General features: G+C 32.0%; 2 protein-coding genes across 3 annotated transcripts; both read left to right on the top strand.

The window, feature by feature from the left end:
- On the top strand, positions 1 to 14,714 carry LOC121116590 (beta-1,4-mannosyl-glycoprotein 4-beta-N-acetylglucosaminyltransferase). Its single transcript, XM_040710854.2, has 4 exons — positions 1 to 154; positions 7,891 to 8,081; positions 10,521 to 11,378; positions 12,223 to 14,714. The coding sequence occupies exons 1-4, from the start codon at positions 86 to 88 to the stop codon at positions 12,458 to 12,460; spliced, it is 1,356 nt and encodes a 451-aa protein (XP_040566788.1). The 5' UTR covers positions 1 to 85; the 3' UTR covers positions 12,461 to 14,714.
- On the top strand, positions 14,156 to 26,471 carry LOC121116591 (beta-1,4-mannosyl-glycoprotein 4-beta-N-acetylglucosaminyltransferase). Of its 2 annotated transcripts, none has more exons than XM_071887703.1 (4): positions 14,156 to 14,297; positions 22,893 to 23,086; positions 24,232 to 25,089; positions 25,981 to 26,471. In XM_071887703.1, exons 3-4 carry the CDS (start codon positions 24,584 to 24,586, stop codon positions 26,216 to 26,218), a joined length of 744 nt encoding a protein of 247 aa, XP_071743804.1. In that variant the 5' UTR covers positions 14,156 to 14,297; positions 22,893 to 23,086; positions 24,232 to 24,583; the 3' UTR covers positions 26,219 to 26,471. The 2 variants fall into 2 exon arrangements, with proteins under 2 accessions (XP_071743804.1, XP_071743803.1); XM_071887702.1 differs by having other exon boundaries at positions 23,952 to 25,089.

Genomic DNA, 26,471 nt, shown 5'->3' with positions numbered 1-26,471 from the left:
TCATACAGAAAGTTTTATTCAGTACATAAATTAATTATTGTGGATCATTCTTCATCAAGAATATATTGAGAGAAAAACCAAATTAATGTTTCTTCACAAACAACTCCGCTTAAATTTAAGAGTTATAATTCGACTCACATTTCTATTTATCCAGGTAGGATTTTTGTTTAATTATATGTTAAAGTTTCAGTTTAACATATTTAACCATTAAAAAAAGTAAACCATTTTCTTATTTGTTTATGAAATTTCTTTATATATAACTAGGATGTACACATTTTATATATTTGCTAGCCTTGCTAACCCACGTGACATACATCCACGTACTATAGTAGACAATATATGTGTGTATTAGTGCCAGGTTTCGGTCTGGAAATCCTAGACCCGTCTGAGAGCGTTATATTTTTTGTTGAACCAAATTAGTTTGGTACAACAAAAAAGCTCGGTCTGGACGCGTCTCATATAAAAATTCAGTCTAGATTGGTCCATAGGAAAAATTTGGTCTAGTTCGATCCCAAAAAAAATCCGATCTAGACCTATTTTACAGATAAATTGTTTATAACATGACATCATATATTTTTTTTTCTAGAACAATAATGTTATACGAAGTTTAAACAGAAATAGCTCGAATTTATTTTGATCCCGCCGTCTCTTATATGTATATAGTATTTGTTCTAAAACTTATCGTGTACATTTGAGATTTTTTTGAAAAAAATAATGACGGTTGATCTAGAAAAAATGAAGCATTTTTTGCATCCCTATTTAATACATTTCTGAACTTCTTTTGGTTAGATATTAATTATGATTAATCTGTTAATCCCATCAAAATCTCTATATACAACAATATCTGTTTTCTGTTGATGCAATCCTTCGGTTAGTTTGAGAAGAGCACATACTTTTAAAATTTATATTTTAATTAATTTAAAGGCAGGCTGGTTGGCAAAATATATATGTAGGATATCTCTAGGATATATTTTTTTCAAATCAAGATCAAGATAAAGTTCCTTCCTTTTAATTATTAATTCATTAAATAATATGTTTTTTTTAGGATATTGCTATTCGGTCCATAAATTGAGACAGAAAAAAAAAGTCCGTGCTTGGCGGAGTCTCCACACCTATAATTATATGCAATTAATCATCAACAATATTAATACATTGTTATGAAGTAATACTCAGGGACATAGTCCGCTCTAAAGCATTAAACCTGATTTAGTCCGCCCAAGAAATCATGAGCGCGCTTCTTTTCTTTTTTTAAAGCAATGAGCGCGCTCCAACACAGTTTAAATTGTGGTTCTTATTTTTTAGCTAGTATAGTTGTACTTGAATTTCACAACTCTTTCAAGTTCAAGTGTGCCGTACGATTTTTTGACATCCATTAATTATTTGAAATAGCTTGTTATAATCCAAATGAACTTTTATTTGTCTTTTGGTGTGCTTTGGGCACAAAAAGTTTGGAATCCACTGTCTTAGGGGACATGTGTTTACAAGGTTTTGTGTACTATGCTGAAGCCTGATAATTAACTTGAGCATGAATAAAGAGTTTCTTAAGTTTTTGAACTTATGCATGCGTGAGATTTTGAGATCTTTCGAGAAATATAGAAAAATTCGTTTTCAAAAAATAAATAATTCTTTTCTAACGGTATCTCTCTAAGGGAACCGATATCTGAGTCTTTTTAGAGTAGCCATCAACATAAGAGGCGGCAAACTCGTCAACCGAAGAAAGGTCTTGAAATTTTTTTCCAAAAAATTTAATTTTTTATGAATAGCTGTTGATTTTTGAATTTTTTTTCTTTCAGTTTTATATTTTAAACTTAATTTAAAAAAAAAAAGTTCCAAAAATTTAATTTTGAGTGAACTGCTATAGATTTTTTAAACTTTTCTCAAAAATTTAATATAGGAAATTTAATTTTTCAAATATAAAAATCAAAAATATATAAATCATTTTACAAATTTTTTTCCAAAGTTTTTATTTATTTAAAAAAAAACGAAAAACCAAGCACCTATCCCAAAATATAAACCTGCGGACTCTCTTGCAAACACATATTGTGTATTTTATGAACAGCTGACAATATTTTTGCTTTAGTTCTTCTAATCTGTTTTCTGAATTTCGATTGGTAGAGCTAGAGCTAGCTGTTTAGAAGTTGGTGAACAATTATAAAACTATATATATTGGACTGTGTTCTTATTTGTAGTAAATAATACGAATTTGTTATGATTTTGGATGTATTTGTGCTGTATTCTAGGGTTTGTAGTTGATTGATTGGCATTATTAGTCAACCCAAAGGATTTCTAGGAATGTTCTATTTCTTATTATAATTGAATTTGATTCCGTTAGGAGTTTATATGAACGTCCAGATTCACATACTTCCACTATTTTTCCTTTTTGATCCCATAGTTTTGTTTTCCCATTTTGAATGGGAACAAAATCTCCCACTTATAATGGCAATAAAGACGGAGTAGTACGATTGAAGGTTGTTTCTTCAGATGTTTTTTCTAAGGTTGCTAATAAAGTTCGTAATTATCTACCAAGAAAGACTTTAGCTAGGGATGTTTTATTGGTTGGAGTGACAATGGATCGCAAATACATAATAGATTCGTTGAAACCGTTCTTAGATTTTGATTTCTTAAGTAACTTTTTAATACAGTGAACAGCAGAATCGGCAATTGAGTTAGATTGTGGATTGTAAGGTAAAGATGTGATGTGTAAAATTATGTGATCACTGCAAATATATGGAAATACTGAGCAAAGTTTTGGAACACTATCAATATCTAAGAGAGAATCGTGCCATATCGAAGAGAAATAAGGGGCTGGATGTGACTCATGAAGGCATTGTGGATGGGATCCAGGTCTTGAGGCTTCATATAAATGTTGAAATGCGGGATCAGAGACTGTCCTACACATGACACTATCCTCATACTCTTCCAATGCAGGTTCTGGTTCGGATGAAAAGACGGGTGCTCGTCTAAGTGCGTCGGCAGCTAAATGTTTTTTCCTGATATCCAAATACTTTTAATATAGTGTTCAATACTCGGAGTCTCATTAGCCGTGGATTTGTAATTTCTTATACATCTTTTTGAAAGAGGCATATGAGAAGTCGATGGTCGACAATATCTGAGAACGAATTTATTCCTAGTAGAAAGAATTTAGATTTTTCCATTGCTCTAACAAGTGCAAATAGTTCTAACTCTATTGTAGTATAACGAGACTGAGTTTCTATTAGAGAAAATGATCCAAATTGGATTAGTTTGGAATCAAGATCTAAAGATAAAAGTGAGAATGTATTCGAAGTAACTATTAAAGATGAGTTTTTAGGTTGTTGAATGAGTAAGAATCCAATTGTGTGAAGACAACACTCTTTATCTTTTTGCGTGTAACTTTATGTTCCCAGGTCCATAGAAAACTATATTTATTTTTCAATAATTCCCTGATACATTTTGATAGATGAGCTAAGTCGGGTAAGAAGGCAGAAAATTGGTTTATTAGGCCTAATAAACTTCGACACCCAGTTCTATTTTTGGGTTCATGGATATTTTTCAATAGCACTAATCTGATTCCTCGAAGGAAAGATTTTACCTTCAGAAAGTTCATAACCGGTAAATTGTATATAAGCCCAACTTGAAGTTTCCTTTTAGATACATTGATCGAGTGTTCTCTAGTATTTAAAGGAACATAATTAGTAGTTCAAATTCGGTACGCCAATGATCAATATTTTTTTTGCCATTTTATGCACCTTTGAGTACAACGTCTGAACGAATATTAAATTCATCAGAACTAGTACTTATACCCATAGCTGCACGGAGATAGTGAAACTTGCCTTGAACTGTGATAAATGTTGTTAAATATGAACTTTCTTCATCAAGCAGTACTTGGAAATATCCATGAATTAGATTGGCTACTGCAAAAACAGATGAACAACTGTATAGGTTTTGAGCGATAGATTCTGATCTTGGGAACGGGTAGCAAGGCCGTTTTAGATATTTGGTCAGGTTTTTAAAATACGTAACGAGACAACCTTTACCGTTTGACTTCAGTACATAATGACCATAAGAAAAATGATCGACGGGGTTGTAGACAAGTCTAATTATGTTTACTATTAAAGTCATTGGCTTTGTCGCGTAAATGTAATGGGATTTGTCTTGGTGTTTTAGCTTGAAATCGTATAACTTCCATGTTGTCCCTTAAGTGGCGTTTCATTGGAGGACCAGAGACTGGTTTTTATTTTCAAGACTATCTGAGATTACATCACTGAAAAGATTTATGAGTGTTTTCAACTCTTTGTGATACATTATCTAGCGTAGTATTATGTATATACTCCTCAAACAGATTTGATGCTTGCCTTTGACTAGAAGATGATTATGAACTTCCATCTAAAATGGATATTTTAAGTTAACATCAGTTTTGAAAATCTTGTTATTGATTCTAGGGATGTTGAATTTAGAATTTATCATACCAAGTTTAATCATAACATGCCATAACAGTTAAATAAAATGCTGATGTTACAATAGCTTTAATTTCTGTCTTATAAGTGGCAAATTTTTCCTTTAGATTACTTTTGCCTTCAGCTGTCATTGTCGAACTGTCTACTGCTAGAATGATAATCTCACGATCTTCCAAAAAAAACTATTCTATTATCATGGACAATGTTGAGAACAATAATGGTTTTAGTTGCACAGTTATCAGGTATAACTTCAAATGGGAAAGATTTATCATAGTAAGATGTAAATTGCTCGTGGGATTGCTTTAGCAGTTTTGGACATCTAAATAGTTGGAATTGTATTTACAAATGATAAATCCGAAGTCGTATGCATTAATTGTCAATTTTTATTTTTGAATATGAAGATATATATTGTTTCTACACATTAGGTACTGTTTTATTGTAAACTCGATCCGTTTTGGAAGAAGACTTATCGTTGTTGTAAGCAATATTATTGCGACAATATATTAATAGATGTTCACCTCTATGACAATTACCACACTTGATTATGTCTCTTTTAGGAAGTGTATTGGCATAGTGATTTGTTGATCCATAACAATAGCAAATCCCTGTTGTTAATTTTTTTATGTTTGATAATTTGTTAGACTTAGATGAACTGTTTGAGACCAAGGAACTGTAGTAGGGATCTCGAATTTGTAGTACGTGTGAGGACAAATAAAATAAACAAATATATCTGAATGTAATAAGTTTGATATTTTATTTATTTCTGTTTATGTTCGAGCTTTTATAGTAATTCTTTTATATACACAGTACTTTAAAATCCTGCCGTCTTAATAATAAGAAATTTTAAGTAATAAAGAAAAACGAAGGGAGGAAGACAGTATTTGATGATTGGAGCTGGTTCGCTACAGAACTACATCGACGTGTACGTTCTTGATTTGTAAAATTTTGTTGGAAAATGTTGGTCGTTAGCCTGATAGAATATTTGATTAGATATATTTGATTTTGTGAGACTAAATAATCCTTGATACAGAGAGAGATTTTTTTCCTTGTTATATGCTCCTCTATTTTTTATTTTATTTCTCTAAGAAAATCTTTGTCAGGATATTCTTGAAACCAACGAAAAAGAAAATTTTCCTAAATCCCAATATTTTCAAATTGGCGATTAAAAGTGATCTCATTTAATTCAGCCTCTCAGGTTGAAGCTTTTATTCCTGGAGGAAATTTATGATAAAAATATTCCCATCTAAGATTAAAAATAGGATGTATAGATTCAATATGTTCATCCATTGTACTCTGAGAACATCCATCCTTTAGTGTCAAAAACTGGTGTTTCTTTTTCAAATTGAGCTTTAATACAAGAAGATAGATCTGTACCCATAAATCTGAGTAATAAGGAACTTTGAATGTCTTCAGAAACGAGATGTGCAGCGTTGAAAGAAGTTACAGAAAAATTCCATCCATGACATTTAGTCTGTCATTTTTGCATCAAAGTGAAGGAATTTCCAAGAGCGAGAGATTATATTTTAACTTCAACTTAACTAGTTAATTTAAAAAAATTAAAATTTAACTTAATTTGTTAATTTTGAAAAACTGCATTATCTTAATTTTAACTTAAGTTGATTAAGTTAATTAGTCAAAGTTAAATTTATTTTGTTATTCTAAGTTGAAATACAAAAAAACTATCTTCAAGTAACCTTTAGTTCTCCGATGATTTAGTTAAACATTGTGTCACAACTATCTGTTCTATTAAACTTTTTAGCTGGGTCATTCCACATCAAATCTATAAAGAGGATATTTTCTCAGTGTCGTAGAAAGTGTCGTTTTTATATGATCTCCGATATTTTTATAATTTTAAATATAGTTTAAAATTAGATAGAAGCTTAAAAATATAAAATTTTACCTGTATTTGAATTCCACTTTAGTTGTAACTTGAACCTGTATTTTTTTCTTGATCGTTCAATTGGAAGCGGAAAAATATTTCAGGCAGAGAGGCCGAAAGAATAATCTTTACTAAAGAGCATTGATAAATTTCTCAATGGACTAACTTAAATAGTTATTTTTTAATATCGAAATTAATTTTTCAGCTGGGTTGGGGGAGTTAATTTAACTTCGATTACTCTAAAGTTAATTAACTTAAACTTAACTAATTATTTTTCATAGAAAACGAAATTAACTTTAATTCAACTAATTATAATAATTAAAAAAATAATTAACTTTAACTTGCCCATCACTAATCTACTGGATGTGTTAGTTGAAGCAGCTGATATTAGTGTTTCTTTATCGTGATACGTGATAGTATCATCTCAAACCTTGTTAATACAATTCATGGAGATTGCATAGTTAATTATCGAGTAATACGAATTTAGAGGACTCGACGCCTCTAGCAGAGAAAAAAGGCTTCGTATAGTAAGCTAGCTATACTATAATGATGATCACATATTCTTTGTTTGGCCGCTGGCTTTTATGACTTTGGTTAAGCCTTTTTCGATCTTGAGACATTAAATAATGGAAAAATAATATTTGTTTATAATTACCCTGTTGTTCATTTGAAATTAAATTTTAAACATCAACAATATATAATTTATTAATTAACAATAGAATTTCAAAAAATAATACAATAAATGGATGTTTGTCTGAGCTCTTTTTTTATCATTAATGTATCTAATGATAGCTTCCAGATGGTGGCGGAAGGCCTGGCACCAGCAACAGATGTAGTCCTCTGCCATGGCGTCCTGGGGCTACCTGGCATTGGTTTTGAGGGCCTCAGTGTTTGGATGACAGACACTGCAGGCCTTCCCCTCTACATGTACCCAATAGGTGTAGTCGAGGGGGTTGGAATCAGGGCTGTAGGAGGGCCAAAAGTGTCAAAGAAAAATTCAAAAGTACTCAAAAGACTCATTCAAACGAGTTTCCCAACGGAGGAGATGGGTTTCTTTCATTGATTGTGTCAAAAGTGGCCTCTCCAGCATCGCAAGGCTCTTTCTGCCACTTTTTTGATAGCTCTCTGAACAATCTAGTGTGAAACTCCCAGATCTCTTCCATAGGCCCTCATGGACTTGCCAGGATTTGCCTGGGCTGTTTTCTTTAACTCCTCCGGATCCATTTGGCCCTTTTGACATAGCCCTTCTTCCTCTCCAAGGTTTCGAACTTGCTGACACTGTAGAAGGAGGTTATGGAGATGCCCAACTTTGTTGATCACCTTCAAATGTCCTTTTCTCGACTTCTAGGTAAACCAGAGAGTTCAGGTTTGTTTTGTTCTGTAGCTCATTGTTTATGCTTCAATATATTGATAAATGAACTAATTTCAATCACTCAACCTTCATTAATTATTGAATTAGTAAGTTTTCAGATTTCAATGGATCACCCAGTATTATTCTGTAAATTATTGAATTATTGTCATTTAATATTTGTTATAGATACGAACTCTAATTGATTTTTCTTTTTTTACCTATAGATTCTTGGTATCATTTATTTATTCAAAATATCAAGTGAGATTCCACGTCAAAGTTTAGATGAACAAAATCTGTTTAAATTTGCTGATCATGTCCCAGAAAAGGAATATGCATTTAAAGATTTTAAAGGTAACGATTGGAAAAGTTCGCAAAAAAATTTTAAGCTAAAGAATGACTACAAGGAGTATTTCAGGTACGTGAAAATAAAAGTAAAAATCAATATTTTTTTGTCAAACTCAGGCTTGTGGGAGGGGGAGGCTACACCCCTTGACTAAAAGCTGTTGTCAAAATTTTCTGTCAATTAGTTTATGTTGTTGTCACTATTTTGAAAACAAAACAGAACATTGTGTCAAAATATTTGTTAAAAAGCCATAAAAACTATATCCTGCAAAGAAATGACATAGTCACCGTTTGTGTTAAGGGTGTCCGCAGGACTATATTAAAAGGGGGGTGTAATTTTCTAGAAAAAAAATTCAAGTAATTAATTTTCTAGTAAAAATCAAAAATTATTTAATTTGGAGGGGGGGGGGGCTTCAGTCTTAGGAATATTTTTTAAGGCCGTCAGTCTCCGAGACGGTCCTTAACTGCCGATCTATAGAATTTTTCCTAAGAATATCGATGATTAAATAAGCCAAATAAGATATATGACGTCACGAAAGATTGATTTTACCTACTTTAAGGTACCACAAGTGGAACTAGACAGGATTGTGGTTCTAGGTTATAAATAATGACAGACACAAGACTACCCTGGTCAAAATATGCTCAAAAATTAGTTAGTTTTACTTGTCTCCTTTATGTTGCACAAAAAATTACAAACATTCAATTTTCTTTGTTATAAGTTTGAGAATGCAGAAATAGTTTTTGGGAGCCAAAAGCCAAAATAAAATGAAGAAATAATCTTGAGGGGCCCACTAATAAAATAATGGCTATAATTTTACATTTTTCAGGAATTTATGAGTATTCTGCTATCTGTCATAACAGAAAATATAAAAAATAAAAGTTCTGAAAACCTCCACATTGTGAGACATTCAAAAAAGCATTATTGGCAGATACTAGATACTTAAAGGTGTGTCATGGGTAAAGGAAGGAAAAGCTCTTCTCGAAAAGTCTCTATTAGTTCTTTTTGAGTTCTATAGAACTCCATAGACCATAATCAGAGATGAAAATCTTGTGTGTAATGGGCATGTTAAAAAAAAACAAAAATTATCATGGTAACCCTGATAATACGAAGAATAGTTTGGAGAAGATCAGCTGGGACAAGGGAAGAGGGGGAAAGTAAATCAACAAGGTCTTTGGCAAGGATATCTCCGATATCGATTCCAATTCTACTCTTAGTTCGACAAGACTTACACTTATAACTCGGCAACAAATCCTCAAAGTTATTCTCTCTCTTTAATGATTACGCACAAATGTTCAATCAGGTTTTGAAGATAATTGAATCTATTACAGGAAGGGTGCTTACTATTTCGAAATTAAATAATAATATAACTGGAAAGAAAATTCATTCTTCATATTACCAATGCTACAAAATTCCCAGGATAACTTAACTGACCATAATTGTGTCACTAGATTGGAGCTGCTTAGCGCGCCTGCATCCTTAATAAATATAATTTTACGATAAAATTCAGGGAAAACTGGAATCTGTCGTTGGATCGATTATAGTAGTGAATAATTTAGCCATATAATAAATCTGTATGTGAGGGCTCATGCCCCCAGCTACAAATGGAGTTGTAGAACTGATAAATTACTACAATCACACTATGCCATTGTAGTATTTTCTCAGCTCTTCTACCCCACTCTTGAGCCTTCACTTACATATTTATTAAATCCATGTAAATCTGGTTTGTTATTTAGCAGCCTCGTTAATTTGTAATGGGTAGTATAAGGAACGAATTTTATTTTCTTTAACAGTTGTCACTCATACTTAATTTCTGAGTAGTAAACATCCTATCCTAAATAGATTCAATTATATTCAAAACCTGTTTGAACGTTCGTGTGTGCTCATAAAAGACGGAGTGTAACTCTGAGGATTTGTTGGGGAGTTATAATTGTATGTCCTTGTTGGACTCCGAGTAGAATTGGGGATCGACATGTCATTATTTATATCATTTTTCCTTCCTCTTTTGTCACAGCTGATTGTAGCTGATCTAATGAAACGTCATGAACATTATTCTTTCTCACCTCAAAAACATTCTTCAAATTGTTAGGGTTACTATGTTGATTTTCGGGGTTTTTTTAACATGCCCATTCAACACTGGACTTTCAGTTTTGAACATAGGTAAGGTTGGTGTAAAGGCGTCTGATGAAAAAAAGGAAAATATTACCTTGCACCGGTAGAAACAATTAGTCAAAATTGATTCACCCCCCTCCAGAGATGATTGGGTATGCATATCAGTCTTGCCATATTTGGCAATTTACGCTTATTGTATTAACATCAAAAGCATTCATTCAAGCGAATAAGGCATATTTTTGCCCAGATGCTTGGGGTAAAAGCAATCAGAAACACACCGCTACACAATCTTTTAGCTATTTACAATCCTATTTATAGTCAAGCCCATTAAACCATACTTTTTATTCAGGATAACTTGTTTTCCATGATATATGTATTGAATACATTCTCCCTTATCAACAGGACCATTTCTGAAAATGTGGAATGCTTCATAGATGGAACAAATTGGAAGGATACATCCTCCAAAAAGTGCATATGTAACGACAATTATTTTGGAAACGACTGCGGCATACCCGATGCTGTCTGGTTTGGGCATTATTCCTCCATTCCTTTGGGCGACAATAAACTTGTTCGCCGGAAGATTCCTCGTCGAATAATTCAAGGTATTTTATTCAGTCATGAATATGAACTATTGGAACTTCGATTGGCCACCAACTATGACGTTGTTGATGCTTTCATCATTCAAGAATCAAACTATACAATGATTGGTGAACACAACGCCCTAGGTTTGTTTGATCGAATCTCCAAAGGATGGATGAAACAATATCAAGACAAATTACTTTATATTTTTCTGTCCTTCTTTTTGAAGGAATGGGATTTTAACGGGTGGCTAGTTTTAGATTTCACTCGCAATTATATTAGTCTCAATGGTCTACCCCTGTTGAAAAACAAGCGGGATGATGATTTGTTTCTATTGTTTGATGCAGATGAAGTGCCAAACCCATCTGTTCTCTTATTTTTAAAGTTGTACGACGGTTACTCCGAGCCAATTAAATTCAATTTTCGTTGGAATCTGTATGGATTTTTTTGGTTGAATGTACAGAGTACAGAGCCTAAGACAGAGAAATTGGTTGAACTATATACAGGGTGTACTCTGGGTATGTTGGAAAAAGTGTATGACAATAAGGCAATACTTATAAGAGGTAATGCCTGGGAAAAATATAAATTCAAGTCAAAGGCCACAAACTATTCTCAGTCTAATAATCTAAAAACATGGTCCATTGGATCTATTGGTCATTACGCTGGATATCACTGTTCTTGGTAATGAAAGATTGGTACTATTTATTGTTACTTTTTATAACTTATAACTTAACACTTAATTATGTAAGTTTCTAGAAACTGTTGGCACTACTAAATTTCTTTGGCTATCAGTTTTGAAATTATATTTCACATGTTACTATTTGAGGAAAAATGTCGATGAAAATATAATAGATGGTTTGTAATGTAACCAGTAAATAGGAAGATGACCGATATCATCAATATTTATATCAGAACCGTCCAGTCAAAAAGGTCAATAATTGCATGAAAGATGGAAGGAGAATAAATATGTCATCAGCTATTTGAGAGGGACTATTATACCACATACAGGTATCCAGAGGATAGACAAAGCCATTAAACATGATCCATTGATATCATGAGACAAATGTTTTATTGAAAATTGAACAAACGTTAAAAGCATGTTAATTTCTCTTAAAGATGGGTACGACCTTTTACGCCAAAAATATATATACAATTGATCAAGTCTACTACATGCGTAATCACAGATGTAACTCCAATTGATGTTACTATTATGAATCGAATAAAACATTCAGCTCAGGTTAAGGTTTTTAAGGATGTGGCTTTGCTTGGAAAGAGTTTCAGACTATTTGGTCATTGTGCTACCATCAAATCCACTATCCATTGCCTTTACATCGACATATTTACCCTTAATGGGATTAAAGTGGTATATCATTTGAAAGATGACAGCAAAAGAAATTCAGTGATACAAACGGCTTCTCGAAATTTTGGACAACTAAGCCTTTAATTTAAACTTAATAAAAAACGACAATCTTTATTGTTCATCCTGCACTTAGTGATAAATTAATATCCTAAATATATTTTCCAGGTGCTTTCAACCCGAGGGAATACGAGCGAAGTTACTCTCGGCGCAGAGAGAGGATACACCCCGATGGGGAAATTATCCAGAAAAGACTAAGTTACCTTACATTAGATCCCTCATAGAAAGTGGTGGATGGTTTGATGGATCTCATCCCACCTTAAGAGTGGATGAAAAGGACCCAAACTTTGCTCCAGAATATGTTTTAAAACATTTTGACCGTTTTAAGCACCTTTTGAAACTATAATGGAAATAAGTGTTATATATTAACAAACTATATTGTCCTTTTTTTTTCTTTTTTTTTTCCACTCCCCTCAATTTTCATGGTCTATATTATTCTTCGACTCCTGCATCAGTCGTGATGAACATCAACAAACCTACTATTCTATCCCCCCCCCTCCCCCCCCTAGATTTTGGCCCATATAAAAAGAAATATACAGAAACGACAATTGTGTTAATTCAATAATTCAATTGGCAGTTTGGCATAGTAAAGCTGATATTTAGTGGTTTCATTCCCTTTAAAATTCATCTCTGGACATTTCATTCCCACTTTGAAGAAATTGATTAAGTGACGTCACAGTGTTTATGTTTCTAAGCTACTGAGTATTTTGTGTGTAGGGTTGTAGAGGGCAGGCTCGGCAGTCGGTACTGGAGATAACTAATGAGTCAACGGTGACTAGTGATGGATGGAAGACGGATATTAAGGATTTATGGTGTGAATACCTTGAGAAATAGAATACAAAGAAGAGTGGCGATAGGATTTACTTTTGTTTCCCCAGGTATCAATATTATCCACGGATCCGGATTCCATTCCTACTCACTATTATGATTTGTCATGACGTCATTTCTCCTCCATGAGCACCATAAATCATTCATATCCGTCTCCCAATGACCATCCATCCCAATTTTTTACCTGTGCCAACTGGTAAAAAATGCCTCTACAGCCATACAATACTCCTAAGTAGTTTAGGAATATAGACCGTATAACGTCACTAGATATCCTTCTTCAAAGTAGGATTGCAATTATTGGTCACGAGTAAGGCTGTAGTTGATTAAAATCTTCAGTAAGGCTACAAACAACGAATCCATAATGCCTTGAGCTACGATTAATACAAGTGATACAACATAAAAATTATTATTCATTTATAAGCATGTTGAGATTTACTTACGGAAGGCGTTAGCCGCTACAAGTTTTTTATTATTATTGTTTCTTTTAAGATAAATTGTTTTGGCTTATAAACACCGGACCGGAAACAAATTAAATTCGTGTGCCAGTTAAAGGAAGGAAGTTGATTGGTTTACTTTTTATTATGGGAGTCGATCACAATTGAATATCATTTATCTAGTTTGAATTGCCAATAGTGTCAGATGTGTCCTAGAACTGATTAATTAACCAGTCTTTTTTTATCAGACCAATCTTTTTTAACCTTCAACGGTCCTAAGGACCGATATGTCGGTCCTTCAGTCCTAGCTATCTTTTTATTTTCTTCAATTCAAGTTAATATTGAAGAATATGAAAACGAAGGAAATAATTAATGATACAATTAACTAAAGACAACCCTGGAATATATAATACTACAGGGGTGTCCAGAAGGGACCGACTGGAGGTGCTGGAGGCTTCCAAATGAAGGAGTTTGTATATTTACTAGAAAATTTAATATATGAAAATTCATTTTTGAAATTTTTTTCCAAAAAATTTCATATTTGAAATTTTATTAATAAAACTCAATTTTTTTTTTTTTTGTATAGCTGTGGATTTTTTTAATTATATTTTTCCATAACATTTAATATTTGATTTTTTTTTTAACTTAATTTTTGTATTCAATAAAAATCCCCGTCTCTTGCACTAAGTTCTAGCCACACAACCCTTACAAAAAACTTCAGGTATCTTGTCTTTTTGTAATAGGTTTTGATGAAACTTCCCCAGCTGAAATGATGAACTTACCAACTACACTATTTCAGCTGTTGTAGGTACCATTTAAGGCGGATGAAGACTGGCCCTAGGATGGAAAAAAAGAATCCATCTGGACTGATAGACTGTAGCCTTTTTAGTTTTTTAAGACCGCTCCAACACTAATTCCCAAGTAAGAAAAATGATCAAATGTCACGCCATATTAAACCCCTTTTGTACGCTGATCGATTTTATGTATTTCTTTATCATATGAAACAATATTTGGACCTAATTAGACGTATATTGTGACTACATTTCATCTTAAAATGTGTAATTGTGCCCCAAAAAATAGCCATTTCTTAATATTTAAAGAGCTTTGGTTTGTTTTGTTTTGTAACCAATTGTTTATGCTTTAATATTTGGATATATCAATTAATTTTAATCACTTAATCTTCATTAATTATTGCATAAGTAAGTGCTCAAATTTCAATGGACCACCCGGTAACATGATGTAATCTCAGATTATATTCTTTGATTTATTTCATTCCAATCTTAATATGTACTTGGATTTTGGAGTTTTTCAATAAATAAATGTTTCTTTTCTTTTTTATTACAATTGTCCAATTTAAAAAGACCATGATCAAAGCGAGAATCACTGTGTAAGCTGTCAAAAATATTTAAAACTAATAAGATAAAAAAATTTCAAAAGGGGACCTACGGAAAACAAGTGGGAGATGGGCAAAAAAAAAAAGTTTATTATAATCTGTTTTAATCAAAATTTTGATACAAAAAAATGTTAAACATGGGCGGTATCTTTGAAAGTCTAATAAATTCCTTATTTTTTTATTACAATGGCAAAAGTTATAATTTCTCGAAAGTGAAGGCATTCGACTTTATACTAAAAAAAGAACACCTTTCAAAAATTTAATATTAAAATTAAATGTTATATAGATGTTTATTGATAATATATGAGAAGGTGCTCTCTGTAGACCACAAACAGATAAAATTTTGACTATGAAGTTCATTTTTATCTCTCTCGACTTGAAAACAATCAAGGGCATGCCATCTCAATCCAAGATAAAACATTTGTTGACACATGTAACTTCCTCAAAAAACAGGACACTCTCAATATATATATACCAGGGGTTTTTGGAGGATTATATGTTTTTTTAGAGGGGGGAGCTTGGTTTGTTTAATTTTTGCAAACAAAAATCAAAAATCTATAGCTATTCTGAAGACAATTAAATTTTAGGAAAAAAGTTTCAAAAAATTAAATTAAAAAAAAATTCAAATATTTAATTTTAAAAATTAAATTTCAAATATTAGATCTTCTTAAACTGCTTAGGTGTGAAGTTGCAAAATTTCAGGAAATAGGGTTCCAACTCGAGATGCCCACAACTCTAGCAATCTCATGCACCCTCATTTTTTTGTCATTCATCACCATATCATGGATTTTAACAAAGATTTCTGGAGTAGTAACCTTGACAGGTCGCCAAGAACGTTCAGCGTCACTTGTGCCCATATGGATGCTCAAAAAAAAAAAAAAAAAAAAAATCACTTATAAATTGTTCTAATCGAAGGTGCATAGTCCTAAAAATGTTTATCGATCTTCTTTTTAGTCTCCTGAGGCGTTTTACATTACATAAAGTTATGTTTAAACAACACACGGAATTATTTTTGTCCATTTTTTGAAAATCACTCCACTTACTCGATTCAAACGAATGCCAAATAAAAAGAAATTTAGGGGTGTGGCTGAAAGTTCGTGTATATTCTTCCAAGAGATGCTACTAACTAAATATAACCTCGATACGCTCAAGTAGTCTCATCTCTCAGACTTTGGACGGACTTTTCAAACGACCCTCGTAAGTGGTGGAGGTTCGAAGTATTTCCAAATAAATTTAGGGGTTATTATCTCCTTTTCACTGATATGAGAATATCGATGTAATATGATTAAGAGCCATTGTCAATATTCATAAGACATAGTTCTTTCCATCAGCCGGCCAATTTTAATATATATTTATTTATACACATATAAGGTCAACTTAACAAAGAATCAACAACATAATCAAGACATAAGTGTTCAAAATACATAATTAAACAAAAAAAAGTTATAAGTATTATGACCACTGATATGTCTTAACTAGGTTGTGTGTTTTTTTAGAATTTCGTAACATGATCCGACTTGCAAAATAAATAAAATAATGAGAAGTGATGAGGAATCTAATTTTTGGTTAATTAACTATATATTATATACGAATGGCAATGTTTGTTTGTCCGGGAATCACGTCCAAACCAAGGAATGGATTTGCTGATTTTTTCCTGCAGGTTTTTAAGGCTCAATTCATTAATTGACTTCACGTATAATTATGAACTAATAATTAAGGATAAAATGATTTTCAGTTGTTAAAACTAAATATACCTTAAAAATAAATTATTAATAAGGGAAATTATTTTGAATTTGGAAAATAAAATGAGCAAAGTTCTGTTTAGATTGATCCTCCTCATTTAAAAGTCAAATAGCACTAACTGTTATATGACTAAATAATTCAGTGGTTGGCTGAACCGATTGTCTAAAATAATATTTAAAAGTAGCTCCTTTGTTACAAGACAATCATAGTCGAAGAAAAGGGGTTGATTCCAAGGACTTCTCAATCCTCGGATGAATATAACCAGAATTCGAGGCATAAAATAAGAGTACTATTATTTATCTACGAAACTAAAATATTATAACGAAATAGTATCGATATAAATTTTTCATAAAGTATTCATGATATCTGGAAAGATTATTGGATTTTTTTCAATGAATAGACGATTAAATTTATAACTAATTATGGTAAAAATAATTTATTTTTTAAATGCTCGTAATACCAGTAAATTTTACTACTTGACTATAATTTTGATAAATTAATTGTTACTGAACGTCATTGAAGCAAATGTTTAAAAAAACCAAAAAATAATAGATATGTATCTATATATTGTAACTTATCGTTAGGTCATGGATTACTTTAGTAATTTAAGGTTAAGTATACACGACAATAAAATGAAAAAATAACCACAAACTTAACACCTTTTCGAAGACAATCTCTAAAAATGTTGAATTTGTTAAAACAACTTTTTCCTTGCGTTTTTAATCTATTTCATGAAATGATAACTTTTTTTGTATGTTACGTGAATGTTCAGGAGTTGATGATTGAATCACATTGATACAAAATGAATCCCTGGATTTACAAAATTGGAACTTCTTATTCGTTGACATCATCATGGATAGGTAAGCTGGACGTAGCTCGAAGCATGATCATATATTAATGTATAAGTTCAATTGTGGAATACTAAAAGAAAGTGTGTTAGTTATCCAATTTATAGAATGGCCATTGATAGCCTAGGAATACCATTAATCCAGATGTTAATCCGTCTCGAAATATGATGACTAAAAAAGCTGAAATTATATACCTTGATTTAGCTGCAAAATATTTTGGAATGGATTATTTCTTAGCAATGATATGTAGAATGGCTGAGAGATAAAATACTAATTTAGGAAATGTTGATACACAATATAAAATATATACAATTTTTTACACCTAAATAGAAAATCCAAAATATACTAATGGTTTTAATGAACGCTGTTATTCTGCTGTACAAGCTGTTGGTAGTATATTCCAAAACAAAGAATGTGTATGAAAAGACGATTTTTACATAATACCTGCAAATTTTTCTTTGGAACATAAATCCTTGGATCAGGCTTCCTCCTTGATCTTCATTTCATCAAAACATAAGACGGCTAGGTTTGCATTTATAACTTCTGTTGATTTTAATTGTTGAGAGACAATTTCAATAATGTTAGATTGAACACCAGGCACCATGTTTTAAAATTTCGGATACACCTTTTTTATGTTGATACGCAAGGAACCGGAAGAAGGCCACTGGACTGAATGTATCTCTAAGCTTTTGAGGTGAGGGACTTGAGTACTAGTCCTTGAATAATATCCTCTTTATTCCATCTACCAGACTTCTTCCCACTGACGATAAGTTTACTTTGAACCTTAGTAATTTTTTTTTCAAGTTCTCATTTTATTGACTCTTGAAAATATGATCTAGATTTTAGCTTCTTTTTTTTCGATTGGAGGATTTTAACAGTTTCCTGATTTTGCAGTTATTTTATTTTTTTTAAATTTCCTAACATACTTGAGTTCTTGAGTCAGGAGATCTTCTTTTGTCGTGGTTGATCTACTTATTTTTAAATTCAGGGATCTGCACACTTGGCTGTATGCATAAGTCATTTACGCTGTATAAGTTTGAGTGGATGAGTGGTATATTATTACTTTGCTACAAGAGAATGTATCAGCTTGTTCCAAGAACGTTCTACAAATTTAAGCTCATCAAGATCAGGAACAACAGCCGGTACAAAATAATTGAGAATATGAGCTGTTTCTTCAAATTCCTTTAAAATGGGATCAACGAAATCCTTTCCTTTCTTCTTTGCTTCCCTTTCGCTTGGGGTCAGCAGAAGTTTTTCTCCTGGTACAAGATTTTTGGAAGGATAGCATTTTAATTTTCTTTTCAAAGGCAATCCCAATAGTTCATTCCTTAAATCTCTCTCATAGTTGGTTTCCTCTAACTGATTTTCACAAATTCTGGTTGCCTTTCCAAGGCAACCATTTCGATGGTAGGCTCTTTCCCGAACCATTCTCCTTTAGCAATCCTTAGAGAAATTGTGGTAAAGCACATTATTAGGTGAGCCACAAATGAGAACTGCACAAAACAAATGTTTTATTGCAGGACTCCATCACCAGTCACAATATAAATTTATGAATTTATAATTTAATCGAATAGTAATTTATTACTAATTACTATTAAAACGATGACTAAACAATATATTATTATGGACTTTGACGTCACAAAAACAAATCCTTCGGTTTAGGTATACTGGGAGTCGGTACGGTACAATAATTTGATAAGGAGTGCTGGCCCGATGTATGTTATTGACTTGTATTTCAGTTACCTTGGGGCCAATGATACATGCAGCGATAATCATTTTTAAAATTTTACCGACTTTATTTTTTGTTTTATATTAAGAAGAATAATTCTATATTAATTTTATGTTCTTAATGTCTCAGGTAACGCCGAGCAACCCTATTCTAGTAAATAATAAAATACAACAAATATTATGAATAGAATGCAGGATTTCCCGGGAAAGTGTGTAAAAACCGATAAAGCGGTATCCCAAGAGAGAAACTCTAAAACATATACTTGTACTTCGTAATATATTTTTGTATATATGTATATCCCGTGGTTATGGTTACCTAGTGCTCTATTAATAACAATATAGGCATTCATATCCACAAAAGCCTATAATATTAACTCGCTCTCTGTCAATATAAAAACCTACATAAACGTAGTTACTTCAAAAAAAATATTTCAGTCTTATCAATATTACAATTAAAATTGACGTTGATACTATAAATAGTAATACAGTAAGGCCTGAGATACGAGTTGAACTGGATTCAGAGGAAACATTGCATTGACATGTAGGGGCCTCCACAAGGGGCGGGCTAAAGGAGCTTGTATTTTTGCTTTTTACTAGAGATTTTTAATGTTTGAAATCTAACTTTTGATTTTTTTTTTTCCAAAAATTGAATTTTTTGTAAACAACTGTTGATTTTTTAGAGTTTATGTGAACACCTATGGATTTGTGAATTTTTTTTTGCAAAATTTTTATTTTTTTTGTGAATAGCAGTGGATTTTTGAAAAAAATTATGGAAAATTTAATTTTTTCAAAAAATTTAATATTTATATTTTTTTTCAATATAGCTTTTTTTTGTGAATAACTACAGCTTTTTGAAATTTTTATCAAAAATTCCATTTCTTAGATTTTTTTTCAAGTTCTTGTTCCAGAAGTCAGCAAAGTGCTCTTTGCAGAAGTTCTGTGTGTTCAAGGCCGTATTGCTGAAGTCATCGTCTTGGGCCCACACATAATTGTTCTCAATATAGTTATCCTTCAGCCAGGGCAAGATTTTCGAACTCAAGACCTTATAGTAGGCCTCAGCCCAGATTTTTTTTTTGGGCTTGAAGAAGAAGGGATCAATTTTCTTCCCATCAGAGACCCCGACTCCCAAACACATTGTTTGCTCCGGATTTTTTGTTCTGAAGGTGCCCTGGACTTCCTGAGGTGATCCTACTAAAAATACTTCGTTTCTACAGTTCAAAACCTGGTTGATGGATGGCTTTTCAAGTAAATAAGGCCTTTTTTTGCATCTCTCCAGCCTTAAAGCCTTCATCCTGTAGGCGAGGAGATGTCTTGGAGTCCTGACAAAGCTCTACAGGCCGAGGTCATCATGAATTACCCTCCTGATGCTGATACCGTCTACGTTAAACTCGACAGCCAAGTGGTGCATTCATGTTTTTGGATCTTCCTTGATCTTGACCTCCAGGGACTCGAGAAATGTTTCATCTAGCTTCAAACCATTTCATCCACTTCCTGCTTTCCTTTTTACTCCTTTATCATTCTTCTTGACCACCCTGATGTTACGGACTGTCCTCATGGACACGCCGACAATATTTGAAATTCTTTTTAGATCAACATCTGTATCGAGAAGATCCGAAACCATTACCTTTTTTATTTATGTTCGCTCATCTTTCGTCCGATTTTGATCAAATCCAAACAATACGCAAGAAAAAAAAATACATGTATCGGAACATTACTTGAGATATCACCTTAAACCTTAATTACCACAAAAAAAAAAAAAAAAAAAAAAAAAAAATCCCTGTCGCACGCTGTAACTAGACGAAATGTTTTTGTCAACAAAGTTTGTTTTTTTGACGAAGAATAGACTAAAAACGAAATGAACACTGCCTATGAGTCCCGCCCGGAACGAATTTAACTCGTATCTCAAGATATCATTTCTTCATAAATGTTCTTTGACATACTTTGCTCAATCTACATAAATGTTTTATAAAGTACCTGCTAACAATCATAAATGTGAGGTTCTCAAGTGATAGTTTCAAAAAAATCGTGACTGAGATATGCAATTATTACATGTATTTAAAATACGTCGTGCTCATAAAATATTAATTATACTTGTATTCTGTAGCCTACAGGTAATGCATAATTAATGATATAATTTGGTAACTTAATGTTTTTAGTGGATTGAGTATGATTGATATATTGATATATGAGTAATATATTTATAATCTTTTTGTAAATATGTAATAATAAATTAATTAAACTGATATTAGTAGCACTATCGTTCCAAACCAGCATTAGCAATTGAAGGGCCCTATCCAAAACTATTTGCTTATTCAAATCTGGTTAGGATAAGGATAATTTAAATTGCAAAAGCGTGGCTCCTTTTAGTGGTATACTTTATTTTTTGAAGGAAAAAAATTATAAATAAAAAGATTCTCGTTTTCAAAAAATCTTATTTTAGGAGGAAAAAATAATGTCTAGTGTTTTTAAGAGTAGATCAAAATGAAACATCACACTTGTTTTGTAATTGTAACCTGAATAAGATTTTATATTTTACAATGCTGATATCGTTATTCTTTTATTCTTGAGGAGATAACATATAAGTATGAAGGCATCACTAATGTGTGATTAAGGACGTTCCACAGGGCGTTAGCTGGAGGAACTGAACTATAAACCCCCCTCCCCCTCAAAAAAAGAAAAAAAATAATTTTTGCTTTTTTTAATAATTTAATTTCGTCATTCGGGCAAATTATGCCGTAGAGCAAAACCTTTAATATTTGAAAATTCTTCTTTAGACTCTTATAACTCATTCATAATACATAGTGATGAAGGATATTATACTATGTAATATAGAATAATATTCAATCTATAATTTAAAAAAAAGACCTATTTAAAAAATATGCATCTCCAAGTATGTTTGTTCTATTTTCTAGTGATCCCATTTTTACTTGGGGTGTACTAGCAAATAGTCAACATTATCATAATATTTCTCCAATTGCAATGCCAATTTCATAAATTCATGTCTCATAAAAGGATGATCGAGGCAATCAAAGAAGAAGATACTTCTAACTTGATCAACCATATGTAGAGATGTTTGAATTCGGATTCCTAATTCCACGAGAGACAACGGGAGGAGAATTCATCATCCAAGGAAAACCACCAGACCTCATAAGAGAATAATAGATCCTTGGGGTTGAGATACCAGGATATAAACAGTGAAGCGATCCATTCCCGATGAGTATAGAATTTTAATATTTCAAAATAGGATCACTTAAAGAATACAAAATGGATCACAAATCCTTGGAGATGCATATTTTTTAAATATAATTTTTTCAAATGATGGATTGAATATTTTTCTATAATATTCTTTATCGCTGTGTATTATGAATAAGTTAAATGGGTTCAAAGAAGAGTCTCCTTTTTCATCATTTTTAGCCTAAAAATGAAAATATATCGAGTTCAGAAAAATATAGAGAATCAATAAAAACACTTTTATTTAAGTTTTATTAGTTCTACTTTTAATTTGGGGATTGTTGTAAGGGTCAAAATGACTCTGAACGATAAGAAACCCGAATTACTATAATCTTAGATATTTCAGAATTCAGGTGACTGAGGCATTAACTGAGATCAATTTTGGGTAAATTTGTTTATTGTCTTCAATTCATTTGAATGTAATGTTCCCTTGTGCTATTCAATTATTTGCCTGGAAGATCAATTCAAAGAAGGGCTTTATTCTTGAAATAATATTTGTTCATCTCTCAACTACACAACGATATGTCATTAAATCTTTGTTGCTGACGAACTCTAATACTTTTTTACTTATAGTTTCTCAGTTGTATCTATATATATAAAGGATCTACTAAGAATGAGCTTCTGGTGACAGAAGAAGAAAATCAATTTGAAATCATTCCTAATTGTGTTACAGAAAAGGAATATGGATTTAAAGATTTTAAAATTAATGATTGGAAAAGCTCACAACAAAATTTTAAGCTGCGGAATGACGGCAATGAGTATTTCAGGTAAATAAAAGTAGGGGGGACTTGGTTTTTAGAGTTTTTTGAAAAAAAAAATTCCAAATATAAAATTTTTTGAAACAAATTTCACAAAAACTTTCAAAAACCGACAGCTATTCACATAAAATTAAATTATCGGAAAAAATTTAAAAAAAAAAATTTGTTAATAATAAATATTTCAAAAAAATTTCAAATATTAATTTTTTTGCCAAAAAAATTCCAAAATCCATAGCTGTTACTTGAAAATTACATTTTTTGGAAAAAAAACTTCAAAAATTTACACTTATTAACTTAAACTCAATTTTTTGAAAAAAAATTTCAAATATTGAATGTTTTGGAAGAAAATTTCAAATATTGCATGTATTGGAAGGAAATTTCAAATACTGAATGTTTTCGAAAAAAAAATCAAAAATCCATAGCTATTCACAAAAATTTCAATATTAACTTTTTTGTTTTTTGTCCGAATCATCTTTTTCATGAAAATAAATCTTTCCACAAAAATTTTACTCCTATTTCCAAGAAAATTTTGTCGTTTTGACCAAAAAAAAAAATCAATGACAAAGCAAAAATTCCTCATTTGGGGGGGGGTAGAGGCTACACCCCCCTCCAGGTCGCCCCTAGCAGACGCTCCAGGGCTACATTTACCAATAGTTTTTTGACAAATTATTTTATGTTGTTGTCAGATTTTGAAATTAATATTTTTTTGTAAAATTTCATTTCTAAAATCTTGCAAACAAGTTTTTATTTTTTTCTTTTAAAAAAATTATCTGTAAATTTTTTTATTTTATCACTTTTTTAAAATTTCCTTACTCTTTAATTAAGCATAATCAAACATTTAGGAACAATTGGACAACTAACTTGTCATTTTCAGACTTTTTGTTTTTCTTTTTATGATGAAACTTAAGAAAAAATGGACTTGAAATGAACTCTATATCCATTTAAGTACTTAAACTAAACTCAATATAAATATAAAAAGTACTCAGGTAGCAAGTTTAAGGACTTGGACTTATGAACAAAAACTTTGGACTCGACTTGCACTCACAGAATCAGGACTTTAGTAGATCAGATAAAGCTATACTTTTTAATTTGACAGTTTGACACGAATTGTTCACCGTAATATGTGCATTGAATCTATTATCAATTATCAACAGGACCATTTCTGAAAATGTGGAATGCTTCATAGATGGAACAAATTGGAAGGATACATCCTCCAAAAAGTGCATATGTAACCACAATTATTTTGGAACAGACTGCGGCATACCCGATGCTGTCTGGTTTGGACATTACTCCTCCATTCCTTTGGGCGAAAATGAACTCATTCGCCGGACGATTCCTCGTCGAATCATTCAAGGCCTTTTATTCAATCATGAATATGAACTATTGGAACTTCGATTGGCCACCAACTATGACATAGTTGATGCTTTCATCATTCAAGAATCAAACTATACAGCTATTGGCGAACACAAGGCCCTAGGATTGATTGATCGAATCTCCAAAGGATGGATGAACCAATATCAAGACAAATTACTCTATATTTTTCTATCTTTCTTTTTAAAGGAATGGGATTCTAATGGGTGGCTAGTTGAGGATTACACTCGAAATCATTTAAGCCTCAATGGCTTACCCCTGTTGAAAAACAAGCGGGATGATGATTTGTTTCTATTGTTTGATGCAGATGAAGTGCCGACCCCATCCGTTCTCTTATTTTTAAAGTTATACGACGGTTACTCCGAGCCAATTAAATTTAATTTTCGTTGGAATCTGTATGGATTCTTTTGGCTGAATAGTCAGAGTACAGAACCTAAGTCTGAGAAATTGGTTGAAGTATGTACAGGGTGTACTCTGGGTATGCTGGAAAAAGTGTATGACAACAAAGCAATACTTATTAGGAGTAATGCCTTTGAAAAAGAGGAACTCAAGTCAAAGGTCAACGAATATTCTAAGTCTCATAATCTACAAACATGGTCGATCGGAACTATTGGCCATTACGCTGGATATCACTGCTCTTGGTAATTATAGATCTATAATAGTTATTGTCACTTTTTAGAAGCTGTTGGTAGGACTGAATTGTTTAGACCGTCAGGTAAATTACTTTATATTGCATTGGAGTAAAAATGTCGATGCAAACATAAACAATGACTTAACTGATTATAAAGGAACGGCTAAAAATTGTTAATATCAGCCAATTTTATATATCCAAGCCCACACGTGCAACAGTTCAAAAATATTATGAAATGTTGAATAGATTCTACAAATCTGGTTAGCCATTCAAGAGGGAATAATAGACCACATATAGGTATTCAAAGGCTTGACAAAGCCATCAAAGATGCTCCCAAGATGTCCATAAGAAGAATTGAAATTTTAGGAAAAAATTCCACACCAAGTGAAGGATCTTGGTGTAATATGGAGAGACGAAGAGATAAATTTTGAAGCCAACTTTTATGGAAAATGATGAGAGACAACTGTTAATATTTTTTAAAGATATGGGTCAATGGCTACGATCATTGTAGACAAAAATATATCTACAATAGACAAATTATACCACAGGTGGAATGGTAGATCCCTAGCATAAACTTTCAATAATGTTACTGTTCTGAATTGGATAAGACATTCACCTCAAGCTGGTTTTGGTGTTGTTGCTTCGGACGGAAAGATAATTAACCTTAAGTAGCAATTGTGCTACTATGTAATCAATTATCCGTTGTACTTGAATCGACATTTTTGCTTGAAATATTTATATTGTGGTAAATCCTTTGAAAGCTGATAGCTAAATAAATTCAGTAATAAAACAGTTTTTCTACTAAATTTACCTAAGTCTTAAATATAAACATAAAAAAAGGACAATGGGCGTGTGCCCTCTGTACTTATTGCATGCTTAATTTAACAAACATATTTTCTAGGTGCTTTAAACCAGAAGGAATACGAACAAAGTTGCTCTCAGCGCAGAGAGAGGACAGACCCCGATGGGGAAACTATCCAGAAAAGACTAAGTTACCTTACATTAGATCCCTCATAGAAAGTGGTGGATGGTTTGATGGATCTTATCCTACCTTAAGAGTGGATGAAAACGACTCAAACTTTGCTCCAGAATATGTTTTAAAACATTTTGACCGTTTTAAGCACATTTTGAAACTATAATGGAAATAACGGTCATGTATTAACAAATTAGATTGTCCTGTTTTGGTTTTCTCTCCTCTTAATGCCCAGAGTCTTTATTTTTCTCTGACTCCCCCTTAACATTTTAGATTCAAATAGCAACAAAAAAATGCCCATTAAAGCATTACTCTTTATTTGGGAGTAGATTATCGTCTATTAAACAATATATTTAACTAATAAAATATATATTTGGTGTAATAAAACAATAAACGGTCAATTGTGACCAGAAAAAATA

This window comes from Lepeophtheirus salmonis, chromosome 4 (genome assembly GCF_016086655.4).
Source record: "Lepeophtheirus salmonis chromosome 4, UVic_Lsal_1.4, whole genome shotgun sequence".
NCBI classification, from domain to species: Eukaryota; Metazoa; Arthropoda; class Copepoda; order Siphonostomatoida; family Caligidae; genus Lepeophtheirus; species Lepeophtheirus salmonis.
This window is presented reverse-complemented; position numbering and strand designations above follow the sequence as displayed.

Coding starts and splice junctions, on each gene's coding strand:
- LOC121116590 (XM_040710854.2), top strand. CDS start 86: ATGTTTCTTCACAAACAACTCCGCTTAAATTTAAGAGTTATAATTCGA. Junction 8,082..10,520: donor GACTACAAGGAGTATTTCAG/GTACGTGAAAAT, acceptor CCTTATCAACAG/GACCATTTCTGAAAATGTGG. Junction 11,379..12,222: donor GCTGGATATCACTGTTCTTG/GTAATGAAAGAT, acceptor TATATTTTCCAG/GTGCTTTCAACCCGAGGGAA.
- LOC121116591 (XM_071887703.1), top strand. CDS start 24,584: ATGAACCAATATCAAGACAAATTACTCTATATTTTTCTATCTTTCTTT. Junction 25,090..25,980: donor GCTGGATATCACTGCTCTTG/GTAATTATAGAT, acceptor CATATTTTCTAG/GTGCTTTAAACCAGAAGGAA.